Source organism: Falco rusticolus, chromosome 1 (genome assembly GCF_015220075.1).
Source record: "Falco rusticolus isolate bFalRus1 chromosome 1, bFalRus1.pri, whole genome shotgun sequence".
NCBI classification, from domain to species: Eukaryota; Metazoa; Chordata; class Aves; order Falconiformes; family Falconidae; genus Falco; species Falco rusticolus.
The window spans coordinates 286209-307520 of record NC_051187.1 but is presented as its reverse complement, the minus strand read 5'-3'; the positions used below and the strand labels follow the sequence as shown (position 1 = coordinate 307520).

The 21312-nt window shown below is 51.7% G+C and overlaps 2 protein-coding genes and 1 long non-coding RNA gene across 3 annotated transcripts; 1 reads left to right on the top strand and 2 right to left on the bottom strand.

Moving 5' to 3' along the window:
• Positions 1 to 384: 384 nt before the first annotated feature.
• On the top strand, positions 385 to 6064 carry LOC119154716. The gene is made up of 2 exons (XR_005106525.1): positions 385 to 2432; positions 5649 to 6064. It is a non-coding gene; the product is annotated as an uncharacterized LOC119154716 (long non-coding RNA).
• Positions 2423 to 5654, bottom strand: MYADML2 (myeloid associated differentiation marker like 2). The gene has a single exon (XM_037402589.1). The coding sequence runs from the start codon at positions 5080 to 5082 to the stop codon at positions 4174 to 4176; it is 909 nt and encodes a 302-aa protein (XP_037258486.1). The 5' UTR covers positions 5083 to 5654; the 3' UTR covers positions 2423 to 4173.
• Positions 6065 to 11299: 5235 nt separating the features above from the next.
• Positions 11300 to 19303, bottom strand: NOTUM (notum, palmitoleoyl-protein carboxylesterase). Its single transcript, XM_037402571.1, has 11 exons — positions 18969 to 19303; positions 18622 to 18674; positions 18420 to 18515; positions 17480 to 17540; positions 16532 to 16590; positions 14968 to 15070; positions 14006 to 14197; positions 13558 to 13658; positions 13312 to 13459; positions 12654 to 12701; positions 11300 to 12542 (listed from the first exon to the last, which is right to left on the bottom strand). The coding sequence occupies exons 1-11, from the start codon at positions 19271 to 19273 to the stop codon at positions 12236 to 12238; spliced, it is 1473 nt and encodes a 490-aa protein (XP_037258468.1). The 5' UTR covers positions 19274 to 19303; the 3' UTR covers positions 11300 to 12235.
• Between the last annotated feature and the right edge of the window lie 2009 nt (positions 19304 to 21312).

Genomic DNA, 21312 nt, shown 5'->3' with positions numbered 1-21312 from the left:
GCTCCGGCTCTCCGCCACTCAGGGGCGAGGGGCGGGGACACCAGCGCGGCTCTCGCCAGCTATTGGGGCAACCGGCAGCGGGTATTGCATCATTCACCGCCGCCGGTGTCCGCTCGGTGCCGCGCCGCGGCGCTAGGGGGCGCTGTCCTCCCGCCGCAGCCGCTGGCTGGTGGCGCGCGCCGTTCTGGAAGGTTCGGGCACCGCCGCGGGGGGGGCCGGCCGGGGCGGGGGGGCTGGACCGCCAGCTCCCGGCTGCCCCCCAGCAGCGCCCCCCGTTTCCCGGGCCGCCGTGCCCGCCGTGCCTGTCGGCAGCGGGGAGGGCGGGGAGGGCGGGGAGGGCGGGGCGGGCCCCCCAGCTGCTCCCCCGGTCTGCTCTGCCGGTCGCGGCAGGTGCGGGAAGGGGTCCTCGGTCCTCGTCGTGTCCTCCCGCCGCCGCCGCCTCCTGGGCCAGCAGCAGGCGGGGAGGGGCTCCGGGGGTGCCTCTCCGGGAAGCGGCCCCGGCCCCATTCCCCCCGCCCGGGCAGCCGCTGCCCCGGGACGGGGCTTTGGTGGCCCGATAACCGGGCAAGTCGTGTCAGCGCAACGGGCGGGTCCGCGGTTGCGGGAGGGGGCGGGCGGGGCGCGCCCCCGTAACGTCCCCGGTCACGGTCCCGCATAGCCCCGGTCACAGCCCTGCACGGCCCCGGGCACGGTCCCGCATGGCCGCGGCCGCACTCCCTCAGGGACCGGCTGTGCAGAGGCAAAGATGCGTTGAAACACGTCGCTATAGACCGCGGGCACCAGGCAGCGCGTATCTTTTCCTAATGTCGACTTACTGCGCTGGTTTCTTTTTCTTGCCTCCTGTCCCTGTCCCCATCCCCCCGTTTGGCTTTTTCCTTACTCCTTTATTGACAAAAAAATCTCGGTGTAACTCCTGCGGATAAGTGCTCTTAAAGGTTGTCTTTGGGGAATGCTGAACCCAAGTCTTCAGAAAGAGAAGGGGGGGAACCCCAACCAAACCAAACCAGACCCCAACCCGTTCTAAATCCAGGTCTTTTCTCTCTCTGTCGGGCCGGGATCCCCTGGAGGCCTTTGCACCGACTGCAGCACAAACCCGCAGCACAAACCTGCAATTCCAAATGAATGCCTGCACGTTCTGCCACCGCTTCACCAAAACAGTGAGAACGTTGGCGCCTGTTTCATGGCAAGTTACTTGATCATGATTTATTAAGGGGAAAGAAAAGCTCTGGAAATAGAGAGCTCTGGAAATAGAAATCTCTCTCTTTCTTAATTAACTGAATCGTTACAGGGTTGGTTGTTAAAATCGTATTAAGCAGGTATCTGATGATCTCCGTCCTAGATTGGGTAATCTCATAGTTTCCAATGGTTAGTGAGTGTTTTAACCACTGAAGCATGAGGTTGGTTTTTTTTTTTTCTTTCTCTCCTAAAAGAGTGGATTGTTGTCCACACAATCATTTTTTGCCATTTTGACCATGCTAACATTTTTTGCTCAGTCTTTGGCTGGCAGATGAGAAAGCTAAATCTGAACACACTGTTCTTGGCAATGACTTGTCTTTCCACTCTTCCAGTCAGTGGTATCATGATTTCCATGTTAAATTCTGTTTACTTCTCGTTGTGAAGGCACTCCATTTTACCCCCATTGTTTCCCAGTTACCTGTTTGCCTTGGGCCTTTCTCTTCATCCCTGACAGCGTGTGAGTGGCATCAGCTTGTGCCATGAGCAGATACCACATTCCCACTAGTTGCTCCTACTTTGCAAAATCTTCACAGCAAAAAGCAAGCAAATGCACAGCTGAAAAAAGCGTTAACCAGCTGAGGGGCGTTCTGGCAGACCTCGCTGCCCAAAAGACCTGCAGAGCCATCTCTGGGGATGAGCAGCCCTGCCTGGGGATACCTGCCATCCACGTTCCTCACCCTGGCACCCAGCAACCCCTCAGAGCCCCCCAGAGCCCATAGGAAGGTGCTTTCGTAAAGCAATATTCCTGCATTTGCAGGTTGGAATTTTAGAACAGAATTCATAATGGTTCACAGTCACCTGTTGGATTTTTACTGCTCTGTAATAACAAAAATTAAGTAATTTTCAAGTGTGAAACAGTTTAATTTGTCCAGGTTGATGGGTTTAAAAAGAATACATCATAAATGCTCAAGGTGCCTTTTGTGTGCAATTGCTCTCTTTGTACACCACCACCTCCAATACAAATGGATTCCTTTTCCCAAGTCAGCATTTCTTATTTGTACAACTGCTCAAATTGTTTGTGTGGCAAGAAATAAAGCTCTCTAATGTCCTGGTTTATATGTACAGTAGAAAGGCTTGGGGCTTACCCTAGGACAAGCTAGGCAAGCTCCTGCTGGACCATTCTTTTCCAGACCTCCTGCCCTTGATGGGGACTTTCAGGGGAGACACCCCCCCCCCCGCCCTTGGAAGGCTGTTTGGTAGGTATTTTATGCTGGATACTGGTTCTGGCTAATAATTCTCACTGCTAAAGGCTGGTTCTTACCTGGTAGCAGAATTAGCCAACGCATTCTGTCCCAACAATTTTTCCCTTTGGTTTTCAAACCCCATACAAAGCACTGATGAAAAGTAAGTTTCCTTCCTTTTTCCTGAGTGACTCTGCTACAAAGAATGTCAGCCAGAGGTCTCAGCCATCCTGTGTATATACTTTTTTGGGGCTGGATTCAGGCTTCATAACCAAAATAAATTGAGCTGTGCTTTCTGGCAGAAAGCTGAAGAGCTGCGTCTGGGGAAAGAAAAGCTGTGCAGAGAGCAAGACAAAAGTATACAAATCTTTGGAGATGTAGTATGTAAGTGCCATTCAGCTTTATTTTAATTTGGTTAAAAATAAATCGGCTAATAAAAATAAGACAGCTACTTTCAATTTTAATCAAACCTATCTAGTCTGTATGCTTTCTGCACAAGTACTCAGACTGCTTTGGTTTTCGCTGGATCAGAAATGAAGAACATTTCTCCCAATTAAGCCTGAAATCTGAGCTATGCAATGTGGGACTTCAAAGTGTGTGTTTTGTCAGGGACAGGTCACAGAAATGCAGCTGGTTGGTGACACAAAGAGCTCAGAAATCCTAATGCCTGATCTGCTCTGGGGCAGCGCTCCCAGTGCCTTACCGTCATATGCAAGTTTTGTTGCACCCTGTCCCGTCTGTGCCCCCCTGGCCCAGTTTGATCTTTTGTGCAGCGCTGCAAGATCAGTCCATCTCTGCATGACCTTCCTCCCTCCCTCCAGAATTTATCTTTAAGCTTCCAGAAAAAAACAAATTCTTGACATCAGTATACAGAAACAGTGGCATATGAACTGGGGCAAAGCACATGCCAAGGTACCTTCAGGTCCTGCTCAAGCAAAGATGTCGAGTTACACACGGCTATTTGGCAGTTTGGCTCTGTTCTGCACCCTGGTTCTTGGCAGAAGAGCCCCAATTTTGCAAATTTTCACTTATGTAGTGACTCCGTGTTTGCTAAATAGGAGTATCCCATGCTTCCCCACAAGGTGCATGCTTGAGGATATTCTTTTTTGGGCTAAACAGCTAAGGAGAGGAGAGGAAGGGGAAGGACTGGTAATCTTCGCAATGCTATTACAACTATGATGTTCTTCTCAGAAACATCCTGACTGGAATTTCCCACGCTTGCAAGCACTTTGTGTCTCACCACATAGCCCAAACTAACCCAAACTCTGAGGGACTGTTTTTCATCTCCAGAACTGATGTTCCTTGATGCAGCTTTTAACTTTCCCACTTCCTGGGTAGTCACTTGATTACGGTTAAGCGCTGGTAACAGTTTCAAAATCCTTGGTGTCTTTCCTAATATTTGGCTCAGTAATCTGGTAGTCTGCAGACCTGCTGTTGCAGCGGCAAGCACTTCTGCCACCTGGAGATGAAAGGCCATTTTGCATACTTGGAGTCGTGTTGTTTCTTTGCGCTGGCAGCGGGTGGCTGAGGCAGATGATGAGCAACATGGAATGGGTTTTTCCCAGCATCAGCTGCAGCACACCCACAACAGGTCGATAGTTTGCTGGTCCAGTCAGTCTTAACCTTGAAGTTTGGTTGATGGTTCTTGCGCACATGCCTGCTCAGCACCTCCCTTCCCCACATCCCATCTCCCACTGCATCCCCGACTGCTGTTGCTGATGGTGCTGGGATGGCTCAGCAGCAGGAGACCTGCATCTCAGAGGTGGGAGACAAAGCGGATGCGCTGGGAGTATGCCAGGTCCACGACATAGAGCAGCAGGTTCACGTAGGTGAAAATGGCAATCACCAGCTGGCTGTCCCAGGGGCACTTGCCCTTGGCACAGAGGCTGGGGCGCTGGGGGGAGCCGTACTTGCTGTCAAAGCAGAACACCGGCCAGATGACCGCTGCGCTCACATACAGCAGCACGGCCGCGAAGGTGTAGACGACCACAGAGCGCTCAAAGGGGAACCACAGCAAGGCAGTCTTACCTGTGACACTGAAGGCCACAACCACCACCGTCACCACGAAGCAAAAGCTGTAGACAGCCACGCACCACTGCGTTGCCACGTATTTGCTGTACTGGCTGTCGTTCACCAGCGCCCCGAAGATGATGCAGGCCACGAAGGCCTGCACAATTTTCAGGAGCCCAGAGATGGTGGCCATGTAGCTGGTGACTTGTCCTGGTTTTGCCCTGGTTAAGAACACCTCAGTGGTGTATGCAATGAACAGGAGGCCCGCAAAGACACTGGCTGCAATGCGAAAGTCTCTCACCTCACAGCCGATGGGGTAACAGCCCAGCTGGACAAAGTAAAGTGGGTAGATCACTGCAGCCGTGATGGACATGAGCGTGGCGAGCATGGCAAAAGCAGCGGTGAAGTTTCCCCAGGAAATACTCAGGCAGCTGTGCAGATGTGTGAATTCGCAGGTGATGATGAAGACAGTGACAGCAAAACAGAAGGTCCAGACAAACATGCAGAAAGTGCCGTAGGCCGCGCTGAATCCCCCCTGATGGACTACCAGGCTGAACGTGGTACATCCAAACGTCATCTGCAGCAAACGAGCTATTCCCACAGGGGATGTCAAGGCAGCGGTGTTCAGATATGGCCCTCCTGTGCTCTCCATCATCTTCCCAGCCCAGCAGACAATGCACTTAATGCCTCCCCCCCACCAAATGTCCTTCCAGGCTTCTGCTCCTTTGTCCCTGAGTCACACCTGGTACCGGATCCGTAAAGCAGCAGCCCAAACCCCCACCTTGTCTCCACCAGCACTGTAGGGGCTGCCTGTGAGGCTGCGCATGTGTTCCTGGCAGCCTCTCCGCACAGACTTGCTGGCTGCAGGGAGGCTGCTGGCTGGCTCTGCCCACTGGCTGCAAACTCAGGGTGCTTTGATCAGCTTGCTCCTCTTTCTCAGGTCTGAAACCTGCCCCAGCTTCTGTCCTTTCACCATCTCCTTTCCTGCATGATGGCTGAAAGGATTGCTTTCTCCCTGGAGGCTGACATTTATTCCATTTTAGCTCTGCAGCTGTAGCTCTCTGCTGTGCCGTTTGCAGGAGTCTAGGAGTATAAATAGGGGCTATATTAATAGTGCTGGAATGAGTCCTGCCCCCCCAACTGCTGCAAGCCGATGTTATTTAACACTGAAACTGTGAGCTCCACCAGAGGCCCTTGATTATCCTTCTGCTGTTCCTCTAGGTGCACTTGGTCACCAGAATGCTGCTGTTCCCCCAGCAGCTGCCCCGTGCCATGGGGCTGCCCGTGGGAGCGGGCTGTGATCCAGCCATGCTGCACAAGCAGGAGCCCAGTGCTGCAGACCCCAAGCCCCCTGAGCCAGGGTGCAAGCCCAGAGGCATCACAAGCCCTATAAAAGGGTTTAGGCCAGAGGCTACAATAAAAGCTGACTCACTTTGCTCCATTTGTTCACCTGCTGTGAAAGGCCATGCTGTGTCCTGAGCACTTGTAAGAGCAAGCGGCTGTCAAGATTTCGAGTGCCAGTCCTCACTATCTCCTTAAAGTTTTTCCTGTATCTGTTTTACTTGTATGGGAAACAGTTATTCTTGTATCTCTGAATGCTGAAACCAAACACAACTGAAATAAATTTAAAAAAAATGCTTTGATATGCTTAACTTTGTTTTGGAACACAGATTTCAATGCACAGTGTCAAACCCTCCCTCTTGTTGGATCAAAGCTTTCCCAGGTAGCCGTTTTTGCTATACATTTCCCCCAACTGGGTCTCTGCCCAGAAGTCTCTTAATTCTAACTCTAAAAGCCCCAAAGAAAATTTCTGATGTAGTTTCAGAATGGGAAAAATGAAAAACACAGCCCAGTAGAAAAATTCCTTACTTACCTCATGGCAGCATTGCTGACTCCTCACCTGCAGCTGGTCCCAGAATGGAAGCAGGATCATCCCAGGAGCCCTGGGCAGGTGCAGGGAGTCAGCACGACTGAGGGCCAGCTCAGCCCAGAGCCCTAAAACTGTTCTCAGCAGTTCAAGGTAGTCATCAGCTGTGCTGATAAAAAGTCTGCAACTTCCCAACTGGGAATTATAATCGACCCTCATGCTTGGTAACAGTAATAATTGCTTAATATCATTGTTTCTTATTTGTATGTTAGCATAATGATGTGTGACCTGCCAATGAATTGCCACACGTGGTGACAGACACTATAAAGAGCTGACAAAAGAGAGTGTCTGCTCCAATTTATAAACTTAGCATGCAGTTCAGGGGCAGCCTGGTTTGTCCAGGTGAAGGACACTGCTCCTCCTTCTCCCATGACCCGTCCTTGTGCTGCAGCTGGGGACTCAGATGGGCCAGCTTGGGGAGCTCAAGCAGCTGAAAGCTCCCGGACCCCCTGGAAGAGCACACATTCTCAGCAATGCACTGCCTGCACGGTCTGCTGGCACCAGTGCTGCTGGCAGGCAGGACCACCACCTGGGACGTGCGACCACAGCAGCTCACGCTGCCTTTACGTGAGTCTCTGCTTGGATAAAATCAGCTTTGGAGGTGACGCAGCATGTCTGTTTTCTGGCTGCTTCTTCCCATCCCTCCCTTGCTCTTATACCTCTTGCCTACACAACTGTTCTGCAGGCTGGATCAGGACACTAATCTCAGATTTAAAAAAAGGAACAGCAGAAAACATGCACCTGACAGGGATTATTTTTAACCTGGAACCATTGCTGGTCTGATTTATGCTGCAGATGTGCACAGTTGTACCCATGCAGCAGCACCACTGACAGAGCAGCCAGGGCTGAGGGATTGGACGAGAACTATTTAAGCTCATATTGCTGCTGCAAGTCACTTGTGATCCAGCTGTGGCTTAAGACAAGAGACAAATGGAGACAGACACGGGTTACAGCAGGATTGCTTACGGTGGAAAGCAGTGGCTACAGCACTCCAGCAGCTCACAGTCAGCGTTTTGTAGGCCAGGCATAACTTTACGGAATGATTCGCACCAGAACAGTACAAATTCTGTGGATGTTAAGATAAAATGTGCCTACCTTCAGGTTTGTCACCATCTTGTAACCTCGATGTCTCTTTCATGAATATCGCTCCCATGTTCCTTAAAATGACCTCTGGTGCTAAAGGTAGAAGACCTGCATTCATTTGGGGTGCAAGCTGCACAATTAACATCACAACAGCCAGGAAATGCAGCAAGAACCAAGGAGATCCAGGTGAATGTGCTCTCACCCTGAGGTCTTGCCCTTCTTGACTCTCTGTGATGTTAATCCTTCACCTCTAGCAGAAGTTTTCCAGACTTTAGCAGCAGTGTGTCCCTGTCTGTATTGCCACACGTCCTGCGAAACAGGGGGGCTGCATTACAAGGCAAAGCTGTGGCTGCTGTTGGACTCTGACCCATCCTGTGTGGGGACACTGCTTTGCTGCCCCTGTGTAGACTCAGCATTCCATCAGTGATGCTCTGCTGCACCTAAACACAGCTGAGATGACACTCATAATTTTTCGCTTTAAGCCCTAGCAGGATGCCCCTTTTGATCCCCCTGCAACACCCCCCATTGCAGCACTGGGCTGCAGCGTACCACGCTGGCTACGTGGGGTCAGTGAGGAAAAGTTTATTCGGTACTTGCATTCTGGCAGTCAGTCAGGCATTGCACTGAACTCCACAGTCATGGAAGAAGAACAGTTTTACAGTTTATAGCCCACTGTGTTCTTGCTTATGCTGAAACTTGCTGCATCACCTCCTGCCTGACCAAGGGACCAATGCACTCATGAGCAGAAAGCAAGGGGATGCTCCCTGTCAAGACATGCTTGAGGACGACTGCTTGCAAGGTCCTGGTGCCATGGGCTGGATGGTCATGACACCCCCAGCTGCCCTGTGGCCCATCGGTGGTGCCTAGACTCCGAGCAGCTGGCCCTGCTGCTGGGCTTTCGCTTCCCATGAGAAACAGCAGCACTCCAGAGAGCCCTCAGCACCGGGAGGTGGCATCAGCTGAGGGCAACGGTTCCCGGAATGAAGAGTGGGCAGGAGTGGTGCACCAGAGGGACTGCTACCATCTGTGTGAGTGTTGAATTTGAATGCGCAGGTCTCCGGCCTCTGTGGGTGCCCAGACCCTTCAGGTGCTGCCAGCAGGCTCATTTCCCAGCATCACACAGGTGTGCTGCCAAAGCACTTAAATTCTCTTTTCACTTTAGAAACATGTAAGCAGGTTATCAGGTGGAAGGTCATGAATTAGAAACCACCACTTCTTGCACCCCATCACCTCAGCAGTTATGGTACTCCTTCGAGATCCTGACACAGTTTAAGGTTTGTTCTGACAGGAGACCCATAACCACAGACATCTGCTGGTGAATGGCGTGGCAGCTCTGCAATTCAGATGAACACTGAGAAGCCCTGTACATGCCCATGCATCAGACCAGTGCCTCCTAAAGGGTAAGTCACAGCATCTTACAAAGCAAGACATTGATTGGCGCAGAAGAAACCACGGCTACAGAACTGGCCAGATGTTTAGCCTGGGTTCCATGCAGGAGGTGCACTGCCAGCAGGACACAGTAGCAGGGGCTAGTGTGGGGAACAAGAGCCTCATCATCTGCTGCATGGCTGCAGCAGGCACTGCAGAACTGAGGCAGCAGCAATGCTGTCCCACTGCTGCTACCATCCTCTTGCTATGTTTTCACAGTACTAATGCTGATTCCAGTTGCTTGTCCAAGGAACCTGTCCCCATGAGCAGCCTCCACAGACACCTTTCCTCAGAGCAGCCATCTCGCCAGCGTGGGTGGCACTTTCCCCTTGCCACTGCCCCCAGTCCAGCTTGGGGCTCCAGGTGGTGGGACCAGCAGAATGGAATTGTCCACAGACCTCACTGTGTCACGGCTGGGTTTGGTGTGCATTACTCAATCAGATTGGTGGTCCTCCTGCACGAGGGCTAATGTGCGGGGCAGCAGGGCGAGAGCCAGTGTCTCTCAGGCGCTGTGTCAGCAGTGATCCCCGCAGTGAGCAGAGACCCAGCACCTGCCCTCTGGCTCAGGGCTGAAACTGCTGGCATGGCTCAATGCCCGTGCCTGGGCCGGTAGCCGTGCAGCGCAGGTCCGTACATCCTGCTGCCAGCTGCTGACTTCCTGGTTGCATTTTAATTCTAGCTCAACCATTCGATGCATTTGGAGACAATTTTTCCCTCTCAGAGGGAAAGCATCACATCTCGTCATAAGATCTGAGAGTACAAACACACAGTACTGAATTCTTCCAGTCTTGCCCTTTTGGCCGCTGCCTTCCACACTGCAGATGTCACTGGGGATAAACTGACAAGTGCCAGTTTTACAGAGGCTTGGGAAAATTGTATTTATTGCACAAGTACAAGAAGTATAGAACTGGAAATTATTTCCTCGGTTACAGATTCCAGTTTCCAGCCATGACTTGCAACCACATTGTATAATTTTTCTAATAAATTAGCCAAGTTCCTCCTTTAAAATATTTCTGAGACCTCTCCCTGTTACCTGTTATAAAAGGCCATTGCAGAGGCATACTAATCTAGAAGAACGATCCCTGACTCCCAGGGACTTTCTCCTGTACTTCCAAGGAAAAGATCCCCTCCAAACATTCCTTGCCTTTTAGAAATTAACCTTTGAATGAATGTTTTAGATATACAGGTAACCAGCTCTGCAAAAAGTATTCCAAATTCAAAACTGGTATTTATACTGTACTGTTTCCTAGCAGCAATGCATCACTGGGCACAGCCTGGGGGACTTGCCACATCTACAGGTGCATCGTCGCGTGTGTCACCATCCCATGAACAACCGGTAGGCACAGCAGTTCCCCTTGGCAGTCCCAACCGATCAACTAGCGTGTGGCAGAAATTCCAGCACCTGCACAAGTACCGGCGCTTTGACTGACTCCATGTGACTCCAGCCCTCAAAGGAATCCCAGCTTCCTGTACGCCTTTCCAAACATCATCTGTACCAAAAAAGCCTCTCAACCTAGTGCCATGAAAAATTTAATCAGAGCAATTTTACTTTTATATCTGTCATCAAAACATAAAGGGTATCAGTAATCCCTAGACTGATCATAGGACAACTCCACTGATAATTTTCCTGCATTTCAGTTCTCCTGGGAGCACTGCTCCTTTTCTCTTTAGCTACTTTTTTTACCTTAAATGTGTACTAAACCCACGCAGCACAGCAGGATGGCTCATTTCCTCTGTGGTACGGCTCAACTCTTTGCTAAAATCCACAAAAAGTAACCAAATGGTTGCGGTTTTGTTCACTTTTGCATTTACTCACCTAAGACAATGGATCTTACAAATGGCACCACCGTTTTAACCTGGCAAGACCTATCTTGAAAGCGCAGGGAAGTTTTCTAAAACGAGGCCCTCATTTTCTGTGGCCTACACACTGTGTAACCAGTTATACAAGTGCAAGCAAATGCGAAAGTGGGTATCCAGAACGTGTGCTGAACGGCTGTACATCACGCTCCTTGTGCAGGTTTGTCTACGCAGCTGCAAGATGCTGCAGTGCACAGCTTCTCTGCAACTGCCTGCGTGCCTTCCCCCCGAAGAGCTGTCCCTCGCTCTCTCCAGCTTCAGTCACACATTCCTGGTCCCTCCTTTCTCCTCCCCTGACCATCCAAGGGGATTCTCCATGCTTTGAGGTGGGTGTGTTCGCGAATGACTAGAAGAATAGAAATATGTTGGTGCTTGTCTTGTGTTCTCTTGCCTTTCATGTTCCAAATGCTCCCCATCTTAAGGCAGCCCACACGGTCCGATCAAATGTTCCCCTCACTAGAGCAGAGGCCTTTGCTGCAGAAACAGATCTCCCTGCATCTTAAAATGCAATGTCCTGGAATACCTAGCAAATCACAGTCAAGCTAAAAATGCTGTGCAAGTACGCAGACATCAGATGCTGGGTGAAAAATCTCTGTACTTAGACCTCATATTACAACCTCTTCATCAGAGAAACAATGACAAAGCATACTGCAAGGGGAACACAGAAGTCTAATTAATACAAAATGTCAGTACCACCCTCAGCCCTCTCCCAGGCACAAGTGATCATAAGGACAACCCATCCATATGAGCAGCATATACAACTTTACAAAGACGTAAGTATGGTTCTCTGGTCAGCCCTTATAAATAGCGTTTTACATATTAAAATAAATATGTCCACATTGCCAAAGTAGCAAGAGGTTTCTTCGTTATTTAAAAAAAATACGTTACAAAACAACATCATTTATATTTCTTGCTTAGTTTAGAAAAAGTAATAAAAAAGTCATTATTTTATAAAATAATACGAAAGTAAATTGAGTACAAGAGTGTCCATCCCTAGCATGTGTCCTGGGTTTGTATGTTCTGACTCATCATGAGATGCTGGCCTCCAGGAAGTCATGTAATCATCCCTTCACTTCTAGTTGGACAAAAGAAATCCAGTGCTTGCTTTTTTCATCACTTGTATCAAGTCTGTGATGTAAAATTCATGGCAAGGGAAGAAGTCCTAGATCTGGGGAAGGTTCTCATTGCTGCTATTTATGGCTTGGCTACTCCCTGTATCAGATTGCCTTGTGTAACGCAGGAAGAGGATGTGAATGGCCAAAACTGAGCCCTGGAGTTTGGAGGTAACGAGTTCCAGTCAAATATTGTAACCAAGAACTTGCCTTTTTTTTTTTCTTGACACATCCTAAGTGTGCAAGAGTGTGGGAGCACGTGGGTATGTACAGGTTTGAGCATGCATGGGTGTGAGCTTGCATCTGCCTGCATGAGCGTAAGGAAGAAGATTAGAAAGTGTGGGAGAAGGGCTTAGAGTCTCCTCCTGAGCTAATCTCTCTGCCCCTCTGAAGGCCCCTTCCTAGTTACCACTGCTAAGCATCCCCAGGAGTTTACTGGGCTCCAGGCCCTGTTGCTGTGCCATCTTCTGAACATCAAAACCCATGTGCATGAGGAACTGAATCACATTCATCTCCTGTCCTGTGAACTGGTCCCTGATAGTGGGGCACGAGGGGTTGCAGTGAGGCCACGGACAGCTGTCAATCAGATGAATTGGGCAGCCTTTCAGAGGTGCCTTCCCATTTTTGTTGCTCTCATGTAGGCTCCGATCCCAACAGTGCAGGGCCCGGGGTAATGATGTCCCCTTCACCTGGATGTCTGTCCAGTGACTGAAAAGACAAACCGTACAGATTGTATCAGAGGGGTCAGGCTGCCACAGCTGGTTAATTCCCGTACTGTTTTCCCTGTTGGTCTTTCATAGAATCTGCAAAAGCACTCACTTGCGTGTAATGATCTCATGAGACAAACAGGCAGGAGCAAAGCTAGCACTAAAGGAAAAAAGGAAACATGGATTAGGTCTTCGAAGGACAAAGTAACTCCTACTAAACAGAACCTTCTGCACTAGGTAGAGGGTGGAATTTCTGCTGCCGCTTGCAAGATTTTTAGAAACAGCGATGACTACCGTGATATAAAACTCGACTGGACCAGAAACCACCCAGAAGAAAAGGGGTTCCACCCTGCCTAACACTGCACATTTGCAACAAGAGACTCCTGAATGCCTGCTCTTGCATGGAGGAAGTAAGGCGCATTAATGGTTCCTCCTCTTGTCTCATCAACTCTCTGCACGTTTTATGATCAGTGCTTTTCAAAACATCCCTGTGAGGTTAATGGCTATACAATGGCAAGGAGTCTCAGACCTCACCTTGGAGGCAGGAAGGAAAAAAATCCACATTCCTATTGATAACAAAGGCTAGCTGATAAATTACTTTGCACTTATCCAGAAATGAAAAAGGCAAGATTCTTAATGCAGACGAACTAACAGTTACCAAATTTACCACACTTGTTTCTGCAGAGGGATCTGTGAAATGCTACCAGGATGCTGGGTAAGAATGTCTCTTATAAATAAATGTGCCAGGTTTTCCCCACTAAAATACTTACGTCACATCCTTCAAGGTGCTTCTCAGCTCCCTACCCAGATTCTGGATGTAGAGCCACTGCCCCTCCTGAACAGGCTGGCCAGTGAGGTGTACATTGTCTACAGTAAGCTGGGCCTCATCAAAGAGCCACTGGACAACAAAGACTGGACCTAGAAGACAAAACATTTGGAAAAGGGATTGCTCTAAGTTAGCTGAGCATACAGAAGAAACCCTAGAAACCATTTTATCTCTCTCCTCTGATACTTACATCGAAGAGTGGGGTAAATCTTATATCCAAAAAAGCAATTCCACTCCTCTCCCTCTTTAAACTGCAGCTTACAGCGTTCAGGAACAATACCATTCCAATACCTAGAAGATAAAGCACTAACAGAATGAAAGGCACAGCACAATCTTAATGACAGCCTTTCCATATTCCAGTCTATTCCTGTTCTGATCATAGTTCCAACCTATTGACACCAGAGTTCTTTCTTGGCTACATTGTCCCATCAACACATTTTAGAGCATCTACATTTGCACACATTCTTTTGCACGTCTACATTTTAAGTTACTGTCTTTTCCAATAAAATCATTGAAAAACAAGTGATGTAGATGACAAATAGTCTTCTAAGTATCAAAATGAAGGAAGACAAAGGAGGAGGAGATCTCCCACACTCTAACCCCTTTATGAAAGTGTACTTTGGAGCATCTGATTGTACCTTATTCCTCTTCTGATGGCTTCTGTTGGAGCACATGTTATGGTATCAATACAGTCAGTTCTGCGATACTGTTTATTATCCAGGAACCATCCAGAGTCTGCCAAGCCTCGAACCTGAATCCCTTGATAACCCATCTCCTCCAGCTGCTCTGCCACTCGATCCACATTGAGGAGCACTCCCGTCCCTCCAGCACTGCAAGAGCAATGTTAATACTGCAGTCGGCAAGCACACACAGCTGTTAAATGCCTGGCTAGCACACACATCCCCTCACAGCAGCGACACCCTATAAACAACCTCATCTATCCACAGGACAATCCACTACTGCCTTGGTAGTCACTGAGTTATTTCCTTGCTTTACAAAATGCTCAGCGATAAAGCCAGTGCTGAGTAACAGTGTGATACTTCAGACACCAAATCCTATTCTCACTCTTTCCTCTGGGAGCTATGTATGTTTTATACCATTTGCAAGCGATTTGGCTGCTCAAAACCTGAAAGAATCTGAAGTGAGACAAATCGACCCTTTGCAACTTCTGTATTACACCCCTGTGTAACACATGCTGAGCGTACCATAACCTTGCACAACATAGCACAATTCGGAACAACTGCACCAGGTGAGTCTGATTTTTTAATTCAGATGTCCCGAATCTATTCTCAAGAGGCATGCAACAGAAGCCAGCGTTTTTGATGCAGGGAAGAATGAACACACTCCCTCGCTCTAGCAAAGCTTTTACCTTGTTATTTTCTCCTAAGTGTACCTGGACCAAAAGTCGAGGAATTAATATTGTATCATCCCCTGTTGTACCACTTAAAGGAGAAAACTGTAAAGAGATACAAGGTTTGTGGTGTTAGTTTTACTGTACCCCTAGGAGAGATTTTTCAGGAGCTGCTGACACCTCCTCCCTAACAGCCCTCTCCTGTGGAAATCTTCTGTCTTCACCACAGGAAATTTTGTATATACCTACCTGCTCCCTGCTAGCAGCAACACTTTTGCAGTGCCAAGACCTTTTCCCACCAGCTCCTTTATAACCTCCTGAATGATCAGTGCTCCCATGAAGGCATATTCATCTGGAAGAGATAGCTCAGTATCAACAAAACTGTTTCCTGTACAGGCTAAGATTTTTGCTTCCTCTCCACAAATGCTTGTGAACCTTATGAAGGGTTTATGAACCTAAAACCAGACCCATTCTCTCTATCTGTATCAGGTACTTCTAATAAGAGATACAGTGCCTCGTATAAAAGGAGCTTCCCTGAGAGGAAGTGAACACGGAGTGAACAGAACACACAGAAACACAAGCACACCTTCCCACAACAGTGCTTAAGAACTGGTAAACTTAGAGAAGGAAAACAAGGCGGCAGGTGCTGAGACCCTTTCTCTATACATAAGGAATAAACACACCTTCTCACCACCTGGAATCTCAGTTCCAGCTTACTGCAGCCCTTTTTTTGCCAATTCATAAAGCCAATTCAGAGAAGCAATGTTTCACAAAACATTACACCTATGCAGACCGCGACTTCCTCAGCATCACCGAAAGGCAGCCACATTTGCTGAAGTGTAACTGCTTCATAGGAATGATCATAAGCAGCTGTGATGAAGTAAAAAGGTCCCGTACTGCGACAAAACATGTATCTGTAGCATCTGTGAGCGGTCAGTTCCCAGTATAAGAGTTAGTGAAAAGAGACATCAAGTGGCACAACGCCTGGTGTAAGGCCAGAACTCACAGAGCAGCTCAAAGAAAAGTGTTAGCCTTGGGCCTCTTCAGTGCCACATCACACAGCATCTTAGGCCAAATTCTTTTGTTTACAGCAGCGTGTTATCAACAGTAATTCCATGCCGGTCAAAAAGAACTCTTCCTAAACAGACAGGAGGAAAACTAAGCCTCCAGCATTTCCATAGATATTACTGCACCCAGACACCAATCCTGCTTAAGTAGGGAAACCCAGGGAAGTACACACTCATCTGCATGAAATCCAGCTCTATCTGGAAGAGGACTCCTTTAAGCAGACTCCCAGAGTTCCGTCATCATGAAAATGACAGCCAGTGGCAATGCATGTATTAAGACGAACTATTTTTTGCTTCCCAAAGAAACCTGCAGACAGCTTTTGCCTGACACATGACGGCTCCTTTCAGAGGCCAAATGTCCTCCCGACAGAAGTCTGAAACTAAATGCACTGCACTTGCCTCTCAGAGCAGCAAAGCCTAAGTCGCATGCAACAAACCATGGTTCCTCAGCTACACCATTTAATTTGCTGTGTGCGGGAACCTGAAGATTCATCTAAAAGGAATTCTGTTCCTCTAATCCTTGCATACTGCATCAGTGTAACATCTCTGCAAGCAGTGGCTCTGAACTATGTCAAAACAGCCTGAGCTGAAAAGATCAGGATGTTTTATCTGGAAGTAGCTTGATATTCTTTCCTGCCCTTCAGCAAGAAAAAGCCTGTTGTTGGTTCACGTAATTTCACAGAAGTCTGGCCATATCCTTTAATGTGTGATGTCTGGGGCAGCAACAACCCATCAGCAACACTCACTTTTCTCAGACTTGGAAGAGGCACCACTCCAAACATCACTTGAGCAATAAGGGATGAATCTGTAAAAGAGAGCTGTGTGAGTACTGATGTTCCTTTGACATGCCAGGAGGGGTGAGTATAGGGTCAAGTAACTGGAAGAAAATTAAACCATGGGGAAGGGAAAAGGGAAGGGTTTCTTGTCCAGTCAGACAACTTACCTTCTCACACACCAACTGACAACTATAACTGTCTTGATTTTTCTCCTGAACACTGGTAGTTTTACTGAGTTAAATCAATAAATAATGTGGGTTTTATCAATGTAACTAAAGCACTGACCCCAGTGGACAGAACGATGGGCCGAGATTTTGCTCTTAGCTGTCCCATTGATATGTGGACAGCCTGCCACAGGGAAACTCTCTGTGCTTCAGTTTTTCACATGAAAAATGAGAAGACCTTGTCAATGCAGTGTAAATGCTGACTGCAACCTCTGGAGGTTTTTGCAGAAATTAAGTTACCTTCCCATTTTTGTCTCCGGCTTGCAGAAGGCAAATTCACACCCTTTGCTTCTGCTTTTCCCTCCTATATAAATCCATATATAAACTGATGTCTTTCTCATTTCTCTTCCTTGAACTAGAAAGCTGCTCTGCATTCCTCTACAACTGGCAAATGTGTAACATACTATCAGCCCACCATTCCCAACAGTATTTGCCGCTTCAGCTGAGAAGGCTCTCTACAGTATCCCCCGTTTTACTTCGTTAGATCACCCCACAACTCCAAGGAGACTGGACTTAAGTTTCTCCAGGCCTTGCCAGCACTACCTGTTAGAGAGCTGAACTAGGACAAATGAGGAAACACAATTTCCTCCCGCAAATGTCAGCCTTAATCAGTCTTTGCAGCATTCCTGCTAGCCTGAAAGACAGGAGATGCTGTTTAGGTATAAACCTGTTTCCCTTCGTTGCCCCTCCTTACACCATGTTTGCATTCCACCAATGGGGATTTTCTTCTGGCTGTGACGACAGGATCCCAGTTCCTGCAGATGGGCACAAAGAAACAAGAAATGTACAGATGACAAGTCTAGGACTTCAGAGAAACCGTTATGAGCCTCATGCAGGATCTGACCACACAGAAAACCAACATCCACGATGAAAAAACATTGGTAAGGGAAGCGGAAGGAGTATTTCTAAATTTGCCCTCAGGCAGATGTGACTTTCAGAATTTCATTCATGCTAGAGATGAAGCCTGTGTAGAAGTCTCTTGTAGTACAGAAAAGAACCTGTGACACATACTTAAAATTAAGCACTTCCCAAAAAACCAAATCCTAGCAGGTAAATTCCAAAATACACATTTATAAGGACCGAATGTATGCTTTTACACAGAGAAGCGCTGTGGTTGGTTAAGCAATGCATTTGTAAATGGGGAAAAGGTGGAACCAGGCAGCTCCAGGTAAAAGCCTAGACAGTTAATGCCATTTCTCCCTGTGCACGCAAGGTCAGTCCCACTCCAGGCAAACACACCCACAGCAGTGCAGCATGTGATAAAGTGTCTCAGTCCTGACAAGGTGATTAAGAGGCCCAAAACGGATCAAGAGAAACACAAAGTCTCTTTCAAAACCAAAAAACCTAAACCACAACTCTGAAGATCCAGCCGGTTTGCGAGTACACGCATGCATTCAATAGAGAGCTGGTGCTGCTGCCAGCAGGAGCCGCACACCCGGCCCCACCTGTGCATCTTTGCTTTCCTGGCCTGCTTAGGGCACGCAGCAGCAGAGCAGGAGCAGGAGCTGCAGCCCCACCGCACCCGCGAGGTTGTGCCAGTGGCCGCAGGGCAGCAACCGCGTGCCTGCGAGGGTGCAGGTGCCGCGGGCAGCGGCCCTGGCCTGGCTGGCTCCGCTGCCGTCGGGGCGACTCACCCACTCGTGTGGCGGGCCACTCCCTGGAGCTCATGAGCCTCCGCATGGTGTCGTAGCGGGTGTCGCAGTTCTCCCTGTTGAAGCAGTACCACCCTCCTGGCGGGGGGGAGCGCGGTCAGCCGCGCCGCCCGCCGCCCGCAGCCCCCGCGGGGCCGCTGTGCGGCGGGGCGGGCGGGGGGCGCCTCCCGTCGCAGGGGCTCACCTTCCAGGAACAGCAGCCACCGCCGGCTGCCCTTGGACTCCTTGAGGTAGTAGCTGCGGACAGACAAACAGGCGGCAGCGCGGCGTTAACGGGGCCGTGCCGTGCCGGGGCAGAGCGCAGGGCCGGAGGCGGAACGGGCGGCGGCGCTCGCTCCCGCCCAGCCCAGCCCAGCCCGGCCGGGCCGAGCGCGGGGCCGCCGCCGCCGCCGCCCGGGAGGCCTCGCTGCACCTGTCGCCGCCGCGCCGCGCGCCGCCGCGCGGTGGCGCCGCAGCCCTCGGGGCCGGGCCGGGGCGGCGGAGCCGGGGAGCGGCGGCGGAGCCGGGGGGCGGCGGGGCGCGGGGACTCACCCGGCCGGGCTGCCGTCGTTGCAGGTGACCGAGGCGTTGTGCAGGAGGTGCAGACGCAGGTCGTGCGGCAGCGCCTGGGCCGAGCAGGGGTACAGCGACTGCGCCAGGCTCTTGACCTGCGCCATGAAGCTGTCCATGTTGCCCTCCACGGCGGTGAAGTCCAGCGGAAAGCTCTCGCCCGCCGCCGCCTCGCCGCGCTCGCGGGCCGCCGGGCCCCGCCGCCGCCAGCCCTTCCTGCCCTCGCCGCCGGGCCCGGCGTGCAGCAGCCCCAGCAGCAGCAGAAGGTGCACGGCCGCCGTGCCCATCGCCGCCCGCCGCCACCCGCCGCTCGCTGCGGTGGCAGCCAGCCCCCGGCGGCGGGCAGCGCCGCCCGTGCTCCGCCGCGCCCCGCCGCGCCGCCCGCGGGGCCGGGGGTCGGCGGTGGGCGGCGAGGACAGCGCCGGCGGCGCGGGCTCGGCGGTGCGGCTGCCGGCGCAGGAGCCCGCCGCCCGCTCCCAGGCGGCGAGCATGACAGAGGGGCACGGAGTGCGCGTGGAGCGCGCCGGGGGCGCCGCCAGCCCGGGCGCCGCGTGGGGCAGCAGCCGGCCAGCCCCCGCCCTGCCCTCCGCCCCCTCGGAGCGAGGCGGAGGGAGCGGGGGGTCTGCGCCGCGCCGCACCGGCACGGCGGGCCGCTCCGTCGGGGTGCGCCGCACGCCCCCAGCCGCCGGCGCCGCCATCGCCGCCCCTGCCGGCGCCGGGGCCGCGGCCGATGGCGCCCGCCAGCTTCGCCCGCAGCGCGGCGGGGACGCGGAGTGGCCTCTCGCCGGGGCCGGCGGCGGGGTCCAGGCCGCGCGGGCGCGACGACTCGCACGTGGCAGCCCCCGCGCCGCCGCCTCCCCCCCGCGCGCCATCGCCACCCCTCGCGCGCCGGCGCCCCCCCCGCGCGCCGGCGCCCCCAGTCCCTGTCCCCCCCATCCTCCCCCCTGCCCCGTCCCCGACGGCGGCTCCTCCCCGGCTCCACGTGGGCGGTGCCGCCCGCCCCACTCGCGGGCCGTGCCACCCCAGGGCAGCACTCGGTCCCGCGACCCCGGCCCCGCTCGGTGCGCCTGCGCCCCCCCCCCCCTCGGGCCGCACCGAGCGGGGCCGGGATCGCGGGACCGGCCCGGGAGTGACGGAGGAGCCCCTCGGGGCGGGGCGGGAGGACTGCCCCGCCGTGCCGGGCCCCGGCCCGCGGGAGCCGTGGAAAGGCGGCAGGCAGTCGCTTGGGCCACGGCACCGGCGCCGGCCCGCCAAGCGCCCGAGGGTGAGCGGGGCGGGCGGGGGGACGCGGTGGCCCCCGTCTGCCCGTGGAGGCAACACCGGCAGCGGGGGACGGCGGGTGCGCCCCGGGCTCCGTTCCTGCCAGGAGCGGCGGCCCCTCGCCCCGCCCGCAGCCCCCCGGGGTCGCAGACTCCGCGCCTCGGGGTGCGCCGCAGCCCGCGAGGCTGACGCCCGGCAGCCCCCACCGAGTCCCCTGCGGTGGGACGTGCCCGCTGCCGGCGGGAAGAACGCCGGGGAAAGCGGTGTGAAGTCCCTGCTGCCACAGTGCCCATCGTCTGCGAGAGCGAGGAATGTCACAGAAATGCTTCCTTACCGCAGACCTCGGTGTTAAAAAACAAGGAAAACCAGAGAAAACGCCACGTTTTGAATAATTCCGTCTTCCTTTAGATACCAAAATAGACGGCTCACGCCCCTCGACAGCCCTCCAGAGAAGGAAACGGTCGATCTTTACTGGGGAATGTAACTGATCTGTGAACAGAAAAGGTGAAAACAGTATGATGTTAAAATAGTAAATGGAGAACGTTTTTTGTAGAGCAAGAGTTAAGGCTGCACAGCTGCTGCAACTACGTTTTGACCATAGCATGTACCTTTTTAAGTGTATCCTCAGCTCTGAATTTCCTATGTACACAGCTTGTGGTTTTGCCATTTGCTTGCCATGTTGGTTTGGGTTTTTTTTCCAATCTTTCAGCTACTCTTGTGTAGTCTTGATCTTAGCTCTGTCCTCAGATTTTTACTTCCAAATGTTTTATGTAAGTGCTGATAATACCAATAGTATCTTTAAGCTGGGAAAAGCCACTAAACTGAACATGCTCCTCCACACACACACTACATTCACCCCCTGATGTGTTTTTGGTCCTGGCACAATTTTGCACTGTCGTATCTCTTTCTGCACTGGCCTAAACATCCCTTCCTCGCTGATGGGGACAGGTATGAGCGCTTGATCACTAGGGCTGGTTACAGCAAGTCAGAGAGTGTGCCCGGCTGCTGGAGCAGAGGTGCAGCTGGAAACCAAGTAGTTTGCGCAAAGTCTGAATGGGTGAATCAG